Here is a 12420-nt window from a genome sequence, read left to right on the forward strand (position 1 = left end):
TACTTATTTATTTTTTTCTTCTTCTGTGTTATCTATTGCATTGAACTGCTGCTACTAAGTTAACAAATTTCATGATACATGCTGGTGATAATAAACCCAATTCTAATTCTGATATAGTTAATAAGTTAATAAATAATACTAAGAACATGAGTTGAAGAGTGTTTGAAAATGTGTATAGGTTGTGAAGTCAGTTCAGCATTGTGGTGAGTTAAGTTATCAGGGCAATAACTGTTCTTGAACCTGGTGGTGTGGAACCTAAGGCACCTGTACCTCCTTTCTGATGGTAGTAGCGAGAAGAGAGTATGGCCTTGATGATGGGGATCCTGATGGATGCTGTGGCACTGCTCCTTGTGCTCAGTGATGGACTGGACTTTTCTGGGCCTTGTATTTCCATACTGAGCTATGGTGCCACCAAGTAAGGGGAAAGATGCTACTATCTTTTCCCTCATTTTTACACACACCAAGGGCAGCTCCATTCATTCAGTTGAGCTACCGACCTTCATTTAAAAGTTAATGCTTTTCTACAATTTTCATGTTTTTAATTAATTGCTCTTTTAAAATGTTAAATTTAAAACCATGAAATTTTACTTTTGTTTCAAGTATCGCAGTTTGAAGGAATGAAAAAGCCTGATGGCTGCATAAGCAGGAGACCAAAGAGGTCTGAATGTAATACAACTTCTTTGTGATTTAACTTCACTTCTAGGGAAAACTTTTGCAGTCCACTTTCACTGACCTGGTTGAAATCGAGTGGTGAGACTGCTTTTGCAAATTGTATTCAAATGCTTGGATCTCAAGAAGACAAGTTCATGCATTATTCAGTGATAAACAATCTGCTTGGTGAACAGTGGGTTGGACAGAGTCTGTGGGATAAAAGGAGCTGTCATAGTCTCAGGTTGAAATCCTGCATCAGGATTGTAGTTTCCAGCTTAACTCACTGAGTTCCTCCTGCAGATTGTTCATTGCTCCAGATTCCAGCATCTACAGTCCCATGTATACCTAACCCAAATTGATGAGAGCAGGGTGGTGGACATGGTCTACATAGACTTTAGCAAGGTCTTTCACAATTTCCTGCATGTTTATCTGGTCCGGAAGGTTGGAATGTGGGATCCAGAATGAATTAGCCAATTCAATATAAAATTGGATTGGTGGTGGGAGGTAGTGGAGGGTTTCTTTGGAGGCTGGAGGTCTGTGACCAGGATTTCTTTCTATGCTGCATGTATGAGTGAATACTGCAATCTTTAATGGTTCATACATTCCCTGACAGGCTTGCAAAGTGGAAGACCTTGGGAAAGTAGAATTTGAAGAAGAAATCAAGAAAAGGTTTAAGATGGTTTATGTGCCAAACTGGTTCTCAGTGGACTTAAAAACAGGGGTAAGTTCTGATTATTTTTATTGGTAGCTGTGACTAATTCCCACTATTTTCCTTGCATGGTGATATGTTCCCAGCAAGGTCATGCAAGTTGCCCCAGTAAAACTGATGGGCTTTTCCACTGGGATGCTGCAATGTTGGGAAAGATGCCCTGGTTTCTGACCTAGTGGTTGTGAGGGAATGAATGTGTTCAAGGTATCCTGATGAAGGTCTCAGCTGGAAATGTCGACTGTTCATTCTTTTCCATAGATGCTGCCTGACCTGCTGAGTTCCTCCAGTATTTTGTGTGTTGCTCAGGGTAATATTGAATAATGTTGAAGAGAACTTTGGAGAGGAAATACAGATCAAACTTTTTATTTGAATTGTAAGCTATGAAATAATTTGGAAATGATTTTGGAAAATAAGTCACTCAAATAAATAATTTACTGCTGTCAAAATTAATATTAAGAAGAATGATAGTACATTTCTCTCAGTAGAGTTGTCTGATGTTCTACATTATCCTCAACACTGAGGTATTCTGTCACAGTTAGGATACCTAAATGCATAGCGGTTGGCATAATACAATGGTTAGCATTATGCTATTTATAGCACCAGTTGTAAGATTGGGGTTTAATTCCCTGCACTGTCTTTAAGGGGTTTGTGCATTCTCCTGTATGTGATTTCCTCTGTGTGTCCAAGTTTCCTTCCACATTCCAAAGACACACAAGTTAAAAGGTTCAAAGGTCCATTTTATTGTCAAAGTATGCATGTGTATAATACAGCTCTGATATTTGTCTAGTCTAGATAGCCATGAAATACAGAAAGACCAACGGTGTTGAGGAAAGAAAAGACATCAACTCCCCTCCCCAAATGGCACAAAAAAAAGAAAAGAAACAGAACTTGCAGACCCCAAAATCCTCCCTTTGCCCACAGCAAAAAGCAGCCGTAATAACGATTAATGAACCCCTACACAAAACCATCCCAGACCCTCCCACTCGCCAAAAAGAACAGCAACAGTAGCACCAAACCCCGAGGACACAAAAATTAAGAGATCACCCATCCATCAATCGTCCACAAGAAAGAAAACACCAAAAAACTGAAGGAAATAATTAATCACATAAATCTCAGAGTTAATGGTGACACTTGCTGTCAGCCCAGCACAATCCTGGCTGATTTGATTGACAGAAAATTATGTATTTCATTCTGTTTCAATGTACGTGTAACACATGAATGTTATCTTTAATCTTTACCATCAAGCATTCTGTAAGTAGTTGCTCCCACTCTGCTAATAGTCAAGATCACTCTCTCTGAAGTGCTCTCCCAATGACCAATTCCCCAGCTGCATTTCATAAAATTAACTTCAGTCCAGCCTATAACAATTCTCTATTTGGAATATCCATGTATTGGTTGTAAAAGCTTCTATCCCCTCTGAGTCTTTCACATTAAAATGCACCTAGTTATTATTACTATTAATAATAGTGCTGACAGGGTCGGTGGTAAAGGCAGATACATTAAGGACATTTAACAGACCCTTAGCTGGGCACATAGATGATAGAAAAGTGGAGGGATATGTAGGAGGGAAGAGTTAATTGATCTTAGAGTAAATTAAAAGGTCAGAACAACATTGTGGGCCAAGGGGCCTGAACAGTACTGTAATGTTCTATGTTCTGTTATTAGGCAATTAAAACCCCCTAGTAGAATTAATTCTTCTGCTTTTTATCTCTCTGAGATTTGTGTGCATATCTGCTCTACTGTTTTATACTGACTGTTAGGAGGCTCATGGTACACCTTAAGAAAAGTGATCACCCCGTTTTGTTCCACTCATATCCTCCCTTATCCCCAGTAATAGACTCCCAAATCAATGTTGTAATGCCTTCTCCTCTTTTACATCCCCCCCCCCCCCCCCGTCACAGCTGAAGGTTCTGTACTCTTGAATACTCTGGTACATTGTTTCTGGTGTTGGCGTGTGGCCAAGTGGTTAAGGCATTCGTCTAGTGATCTGAAGGTCGCTAGTTCAAGCCTTGGCTGAGACTGTGTGTGTCCTTGAGCAAAGCACTTAACCACACATTGCTCTTAACCACAAAGCACTTAACCACACCGGTGCCAAGCTGTGTGGGTCCTAATGCCCTTCCCTTGGACAACATCAGTGGAGTGGAGAGGGGAGACTTGCAGCTTGGGCAACTGCCAGTCTTCCATTTTAAAAAAACCTTGCCCAGACTTGCTCCCTGGAATCTTTCCAAAGGCACAAATCCATGGTCTGTCAAGGTTAACGGAGGCCTACACACACATTGTTTCTGATAGTCGCTGGGTCTGCTCCCCATATTTTTCATGGAGTTGTTGTACTTTGATGTGTTGGACTTATTGTACACTCTGCCTGTGGATGAACAGAATCCACATAGTGAGTTGAGGACTAGTTCTCTAGCCATTGGAAGTAGGCAGTTGAGGAGGTCATGGCTTCCCTACGGAGATAGCAGGGAAATGCCACTGCACAACTTCCATAGCTACTACAGTCAGTCTTATCTCCTCTCTTGAAGATGACCCCCTGGAATGTCCTCCTCTTCCCAAAGTTTTAGTGAGACTGTGGCTTTGTGACTGATGATGGATTTTTGGATTTACTTGGGAATACCATCTGTTCCTTGGACATGCTATTTCTGAAATTTTTTTTTTATTTTTGTGTACCACCCTACTTCCTGCCATCTAAGACCAACTCTTGTTGACTTTGGGGGAAAGGTTGTTGTCACCATGTCACTGAGCTCTATCCATCCTACACTCCAACTTGTCATTATTTGAGGTGCAGCCCAATTTTCGGCGTGGAATTTTTGGATTTACCACCTGCTGCTCAGGTCACGTAATCTATACTTTTTTTTAGAGCGAGAGCATGGAACAGGATCTTCTGGCCCAATGGCCTGCACCACTCAGCAACACACCTATTCAACACTAGCCTAATCACAAACAATTTATAATGACCAGTTAAGCTACTTTTAAAAGGGGAATTGGGATATGGCTTCCTTGTTGATCAGAAAAGAGAAGGCCTGTGGAAGCAGGTAAAGCAGCTAAACTCTCAATTTAACCATGTCGGCCCCATATGTGGAAGAGTTTACAGTTCTCGGATTAGCACCATTAGCCATCTTCGAATCTGCTAAACCAAAATTACTCATATATGATCCCAAATATCTGCCCAAGTTGCTTCTAATGTACCTATATCCTATGTCAATTAGCTGATTGCCTCCGCTATATCCTTACACATTTAAAAATATACCAGGTATCAGAATTGTTTTATCTTCTCTCAATGTGGTCTTAATGGTGAAATATGCTGTTGACTTGGAAACAAGTTCATTAATTTGCCCCTTGTTGAGTTGCAGAGGGATGGGTAGATTATGTGCATTAAACACTCGGTGGCCATTTTACAACTGTACACTTGTTTGTTAATGCAGATATCTAATCAGCCAATCATGTGGCAGCAACTCAGTGAATAAAAACTTGCAGAAAGAGTCAAAAGATTGAGTTGTTTAGATTAAACTTAAGAAGGGGGAAGAAATGTGACTGACTGTGAAATGATTGTTGGTTCTAGACAGTGGTTTCAGTACCTTAGAAACTACTGATCTGTGATTTTTCACACACAGCAGTTTCTAGAGTTTACAGAGAATGGTGTGAGAAACAAAAAGATCATCCTGTTATCGACACTTCTGTAAGGAAAAAATGCCTAATTAATGAGAGAGGTCAGAGGGATTACCCAGACTGGTTCAAGCTGACAGGAAGGCGACTGTAACTCAAACAACCACACATTACAGCAGTGGTGTGCAGAAGAGCATCTCTGAATGCACAACACAATAAACCTTGAAGTGGACGGGCTACAGCAGCAGAAGTCCAGAATGGATTCCACTCCTAATCCTAATAAATCGGCCGCTGAGTGCATTTCTGCCTTGGACCATTCTTCAGTCTTCTCAGTCAGCTCCAGAGTGGCAGTGCAGATCTGCTGTGAAGGTTTCTGCCGGTGGGGTGGAGGGGGCTATACTAAAGAAGGTGGAACATAATATGAGTTTCAATGTTCCATTGTAAAGGATATTTTTCCTTTAAAGGTCCTTGACTTGAGGAACTAAATAACTGTAAAACTGAAATGTCTTGGACTGATGTAGTCTAGTGTTCCTGTCAGTCGTAATTTTATCCCTCAAGCTGTTCAAATTAAGGTAAATCCTGTAGGTGTTTTATTTTAAAGAAAGGAAGCATGTACGTTGACTTTTAAGTTTGTCTGCTTGAAAAGGGCAGCAGTGGCAGCTCATTTAGTTTGTAACTGAAACCAAGAGCATTTCTCATTACATTCACTTTGGCAGAATATTGGCTTTTTTTTTTGCTGAAGCTTTTCCTGCCTGTCCCTTTGTGCCATTTATGAGATTCATAATTCTGATAAACCTCTAACTAATCCTCAATTTAATCTTCTGACACTTTTAATCGCCTCTTATGTTTTTTTATTGTATTTTCTACTTTTCCAGAACAGCTTATCGGTTTTACATGATTACTCTTGCAAGCTTTTTCTATACAATTGTATTGAATGAAAGGACTTTTAAGTATGTCTGAAACCCTGTCTTCTAAAATGTGATATTCTTCTAAAAAGATCTGTCCTGTTAGCAGCCTGCACATTCCTGGATTGTAGTGGTCCAAGAACTCTAAGTAAGCTTGTAGATAACTGATTTCCCTGGTGGCTAATCGTTCGTCGTAGACTCAGCTATGCATTTTACTTCAGTGAATTTAGTAGCAGTGACGTTGCGGGGCAAATATTTGATTAGAAAATCTAAGGAACTATTGGCTCAGAAACAATTATACAATTAACTCTATCCACTTCATTATAAAGCATGAAAATGTGGGCAAAAAGCATAACAAACGGGTTCAGATTTGCAATTTTTCATGTAAGTGTTATTTATAGCTTCATTAAATATCTTTTACAAAGACATCTTTCTCAGAGATTCCTTTCACGTCTTTGTTTTTTCTTTATTTTGGTCTTTTCTCTGGAGGCTCTGTGTCCTTCCAATTTCCTGGCATTGATTTTTAACCTCTTGGTAATATCTTGTCACTGGTGTCAAAATCCTTTGGCATTTCTGTCATTCAAATGCTTGATATTATTATTTAGTTGAGGTCATGATCTAACCAGTGGTGGAAATGGATGATGACGGATCATAAAACAGTGAAGGCAAAGGAAGGCTGCTGCATGAAGGGTCTTCGATCATCTTGCAGTCTATGCCACTGGAGTCTGATCCTGATCTGTCGAGGATCGCCTGTGCATCAGCCTCCCCAAACAAAGTCATGCACAGGCGATCTCCATTAAGGGAGTAACCCCTAAGTAGAACATCATACTCAACTCGAGTGATCGTACTACTATTATTCAGTTGTTTCTGTAAGAATTGGAGAACTTTATACAGATTCTGTGTTAAACATATGTCCTTAGCTCTTTTACCAATCCCTTAGTCAGATGTTGATTAGAAACCATACCTAAAAAGAAGCATCACAATCACATTGGACCCCAACCTACCAGTTTACTCATATCCAACCCAACCACTGATCAGCCTTCAACTACAATTTAATTATTTGTGGGATCAGTTGATCACCGGCATTTGTTGCCTGTGCTAACCCTGAACTGAGGTGGCATTTAAAGGTCAGCCTTAGAGTTAGGCATAGCTCGCATATCGCACGCAGTCCGACATCAAGTTCAGAGAAAATTAATGCTGTACTTTTCATTGCAAGGAGCCAACTACTTAGAATATCTGCCATGTTCTAATCCATGAGTCACTCTTTCTCAAGAGCAAATCACAACGTGTTCCCAGTAACTCAATGATAAATTAGTTTTAAATTTGTATGGGAATTACAATTGCTTACTTTTGCCAGTGTTTCCGTCAGGGTTGTGTTCCGTGTGCGTGTTGTTATCCGGCATTTTCCAGTCCTTGGGTGGGTGATAAAGTTTGCACTACAAGATTATCATGGCGTCATTGCTTTTAAGTTTATTGAGAAGAAGAGTGCAATGGATTACTGAGAAATCCTATAAGCAGAGAACATTATTAAGAAAAATGCCTAGACAAGAGATAATGAGCTAGATTGAAGTTTTGCTATCATTGCTGTCATGATAAGCTGCAAAGCTGTAGATTTTTCCATCTGCCTAATTAGCAGTGTCTAAATTTGTGTTTGTGTTCTGTTTCTTTCTGGTAGATGTTGACAATTACTTTAGACGAGAGTGACTGTTTTGCTGCCTGGGTGTCAGCAAAGGATGCTGGATTTAGCAGTCCAGATGGATCCGACCCAAAGCGTAAGTAGTTAATGGCTAGGTTGAACTTGGGGATATTCTACGGTGACACTTTATCTACAGTCTTTGACAGAAAGGATAAGTGTTGGCTCTGGGTTATTTGGAGTCGTAAGCCAATCTGTAGCGTGATACGAGAGTGCAAGTGTAACTTTAGTATTGTGGTATTCATCCCAACAGTGCTGCTTTGTGCAAAGTGGAAGACGTTCCTTCAATTCTTAATTCTTTAAATAAAAGACCATTTGGTCTAAACAACTCATGTCATTAGTCCTGAATATTGATTCTGCCCAGTTGCTGATTTACACTGGCATTAGAGTCAGTGTCCTTATGTGAACTATCTTCCTATTATGATATGAGCCTTGTTTTATTATCAAAATCCCAAAATACATGCTAGGTAGTAACAGGGAGAAAGTCAGCAAATGTGAGGTACTGGAAATAAGATCAGAAAATACACTATGACATAGGAGCAGAATTAGGCCATTTGGCCCATTGAGTCTGCTCTGCCATTCCATTATTGCCAATCCCTTTCAATCCCATTCTCCTGCTTTCTCCCCGTGACCTTTGACATCAGAATCAGGTTTATTATCACCGGCATGTGACGTGAAATTTGTTAAATTAGCAGCAGAAGTTCAATGCAATACATAAATCTAGCAGAGAATCAAAAATAATAAAAACTTTAAAAAATAATAATAAACAAGTAAATCAATTACGTATATTGAATAGATTTTTAAAAACATGCAATAACAGAAATACTGTATATTTTTTAAAAAGTGAGGTAGTGTCCAAAGATTCAATGTCCATTTAGGAATTAGATGGCAGAGGGGAAGAAGCTCTTCCAGAATCATTGAGTGTGTGCCTTCAGGCTTCTGTACCTCCTACCTGATGGTAACATTGAGAAAAGGGCATGCCCTGGGTGCTGGAGGTCCTTAATAATGGACGTTGCCTTTCTGAGACACAGCTCCCCAAAGATGTCCTGGGTACTTTGTAGGCTAGTACCCAAGATGGAGCTGAGTAGATTTACAACCTTCTGCAGCTTCTTTCGGTCCTGTGCAGTAGCCCCTCCATACCAGACAGTGATGCAGTCTGTCAGAATGCTCTCCACGATACAACTATAGAAGTTTTTGAGTGTATTTGTTAACATACCAAATCTCTTCAAACTTCTAATAAAGTATAGCCACTATCTTGCCTTCTTTATAACTACATCAATATGCTGGGACCAGGTTAGATCCTCAGAGATCTTGACACCCAGGAACTTGAAACTGCTCACTCTCTCCACTTTTATGTGTTCCTTTGTCTTACCCTTTCTGAAGTCCACAATCAGCTCTTACTGACGTTGAGTGCCACGTTGTTGCTATGACACCACTCCACTAGTTGACATATCTCACTCTTGTCACCACCTGAGATTCTACCAACATCAGCAGATTTATAGATGGTATTTGAGCTATGCCTAGCCACACATCCTTACTATTCAAGATTCTACCAACCTCCACTTTAAATGCAGTCAATGACTTGGCCTCCATGGCCGTCTATGGGAATGAATTCCACAGATTCACTACCCTCTAATTAAAGAAATTCCTCCTCATCTCTGTTCTAGAGGGACATCCCTCTAATCTGAGGCTGTGCCCTCTGGTCCTAGACCCCCCCCCCCCCCCATAGAAAACATCCTGTCCACATATAGGCCTTTCAATATTCAATAGATTTCAATGAGATTCCACCTCATTTTTCTAAACTCTAGCAAGTACAGGTCAAGAGCCATCAAACACTCCTCATATGATAACGCTTCATCTCGTGAACTTCATCTGGACCCTCTCCAATGCCAGCACATCTTTTCTAAGATAAGAGGAATCCTACAAAAAGTAGTGGATATGGCCCAGTCTGTCACTGGTAAAGCCCTCCCCGCCATTGAGGACATCTACATGAAGCATTGTTGCAGGAAAACAGCATCCATTATCCGGGACTCCCCCTGCCATGCTCTCTTCTAGCTGCTGCTATCAGGAAGAAGGTACAGGAGCCTCGTGATTCACATCACTGGGTTCAGGAACAGTTATTATCCCTCAACGATCAGGCTCTTGAACCAGTGGGGATAACGTAACTTCACTCGCCTCATCATTGAAATGTTCCCATAACCAATGGACTCGCTTTCAAGGACTCTTCATTTCATGTTCTTGATATTTATTGCTTATTTATTTGTTACTATTATTTCTTTATTTTTTGTATTTGCGCAGTTTGTTACCTTTTGCTTATTGGTTGAACACCCAAGTTGGTGCAGTCTTTCATTGATTCTATTATGGTTATTATTCTAATGTGAATTTATTGAGTATGCCCACAAGAAAATGAATCTCAGGATTGTATATGTTGATATATATGTACTTCGATAATAAATTAACTTTGAACAAAACTGCTCACATTATTCCAAGCGAGGTCTGACCAATCAATGCCTTATAAAGCCTCAGCATTACATCTTTGCTCTTATATTCTAGTCTTCTGAACTTGCACTTACACTTCATCTCCTCATTTAGCTTAATGGTAATACATTACACATTGGCCTCGCTTTTAGCAGTATGTCATTGTCCATCACGAGCTGTCCTTGTAAAGGTCAGAATCAACTTCCTTGTCATTGACATATGTCATGGAATTTTGTTTTTGTAGCAGCAGTACAGTGCAAGGCATTAAAAAAAATTGCTTCAAGTTACAATAAAAAATAAATGAGTAGTGAGGTCAAGTTCAGGGACCGTTCAGAAATCTGATGGCAGTGGGGGGGTGGGGGGTGTGAAGAAGCTGTTCCTAAAACATTAAGTGTGGGTCTTCAGGCTCCTTAGCACTCCCTGAAGGTAGTACTGTAATAAAGAGAGGGCACGGCCCAGTGGTGAGGATGCTTAATGATGGATGGTGCCTTCTTGAAGCATCCTGTTTTGAAGATGTGGTGGGGGAAGGGGGTACATGTGCCCGTGATGGAGCTGGCTGAGTCTACACCCCTCTACAGTCTCTTAAGATCCCGTGCATTGGAGCCTCTAGACCAGTCAGAATGCTTTCCACGATGCATCTGTAGAAATTTACTTCTGACTCATAGCACCACAGAGGAAATATCTGGGTTTTCACCTGTAACTTCTCTCCCTCCTGTCACTGTCCAATTGTCAATTTGTAATCTAGCCATGTTGTTCTGAAAGCACATTTACAGCCAGAGGAGAGGTGGTCCAAAAATGAGAAGTGTCACACATAGTGAGAGGAACTTTGTTCAGAGTGGACTTGAAGGATGTCTCCAGCAATCAGTGGAGAACAAAGTACAGAACTTCAGTTTTCTCAAGTTGTTGATATTTCCTTCTGCTTAATTTAGTATTGTTACTGAAATGAAATGTTGACAACAGAAATCTCAGAAGAATTACTTCAAATGTTTTGTAGATGTTGCCATGTGTCAACAGTTGACTTCTGGCAACATGTCTGTGCTAAACATGTTCAGAGACAGGATTTATTTGTTTTAAAACATTTCCAAATAAATTAAAGAACTCTCACCGCTACATTTCATCCAACCTTTACTAATAGTTTTTTTCACAAGAGATTTTTTAATATGAAAGCATATGCTGAAGTCTATGTATCAACCTTTACAGAGAGTAAAATAATTGCAAGTTAATGCGCAAAAGACGCTGAAGAAAAGAAACTGATTTCACTGCTGTGACAGCGCTTTTAATAGACCATTTCAAAGGGAGAATATTTCTTTTATGTAGAAAAAAATATTTAAATGTCATTGCACTGAAGAAAAGCGTCAAAGGCAGTCTGAAATATATTTATCTTCCTTGCAAAGAGTATAATTGTAATGTTCAAAAGATGTTTTGGCAATTTCCTTTTACTTGTAAGTAGTCCTTTATGACCCCTTCAGCAGCTTACTTCAGGTCAGGAATTCTGCCTATTTCCTGCTTAATGTGAACTCTAAATTTCAAGGTCAAAGTAAATCTATTATCAAAGTACAGATATGTCACTATTTACAATCCTGAGCTTCATTTTCTTGCAGGCATACTCAATAAATCCCTAATAGAATCAATGAAAGACCGCACAAACTTAGGCGTTCAACTCGTGCAAAAAACGACAATAATAATAATAAACAAATAAGCAATAAATATTGAGAACATGAGATGAAGAGTCTTGAAAGTGAGTCCATGGGTTGTGGGAACATTTCAATGAATGGACAAGTGAAGTTGAGCATAGTTATCCCTTTTGGTTCAAGAGCTTGATGGTTGAGAGGAAATAACTGTTCCTGAACCTGGTGGTGTGAGCTCTGAGGCTCCTGTTCCTTTCTTCCTGATGGCAGCAGCAGGAAGAAAGCATGACTGAGATGGTGGAAGTCCCTGATGATGGATGCTTCTTTCCTGTGACAACTCTTCATGTAGATGTGCTCAGTGGTGGGGAGGGCTTTACCCATGATGGTCTGGGCCATATCCACTGCTTTTTGTAGAATTTTCCATTCAAGGCCTTGTTGTTTCCATACCATACCATACCAACCAGCCAGTCAATATACTCTCCACTACACATCTTTAGAAGATTGTCAAAGTTTAAATGACATGCCGAATCTTTGCAAACTCTTAATGAAGTAAAGGTCTAACCATGCTTTCTTCATAATGGCACTTACACGCTGAGCCCAGCACAGGTCCTCTAAAATGATACCACCGAGGAATTTAAAGTTGTTGCCAGAATTATATAAATTTAGGAGTGTATGTGAAAAGATATTTCAATAATCAGAAAAAATAGACCTAGTAACCCAAATAATTACTGTAGAGAATAAATTCGAGAACAT

At 39.9% G+C, this 12420-nt stretch overlaps 1 protein-coding gene across 1 annotated transcript in view; it reads left to right on the forward strand.

Moving 5' to 3' along the window:
- Positions 1-12420, forward strand: part of LOC140732393 (WD repeat-containing protein 48) — a 95009-nt gene that overhangs the window by 53548 nt on the left and 29041 nt on the right. Inside the window, exons 12-13 of the mRNA XM_073054979.1 lie at positions 1265-1372; positions 7544-7640. Coding sequence (XP_072911080.1) covers positions 1265-1372; positions 7544-7640 — 205 coding nt within the window. The remainder of the gene's footprint in view (positions 1-1264; positions 1373-7543; positions 7641-12420) is intronic.

The sequence above is a fragment of the Hemitrygon akajei genome, chromosome 8 (assembly GCF_048418815.1).
Source record: "Hemitrygon akajei chromosome 8, sHemAka1.3, whole genome shotgun sequence".
NCBI classification, from domain to species: Eukaryota; Metazoa; Chordata; class Chondrichthyes; order Myliobatiformes; family Dasyatidae; genus Hemitrygon; species Hemitrygon akajei.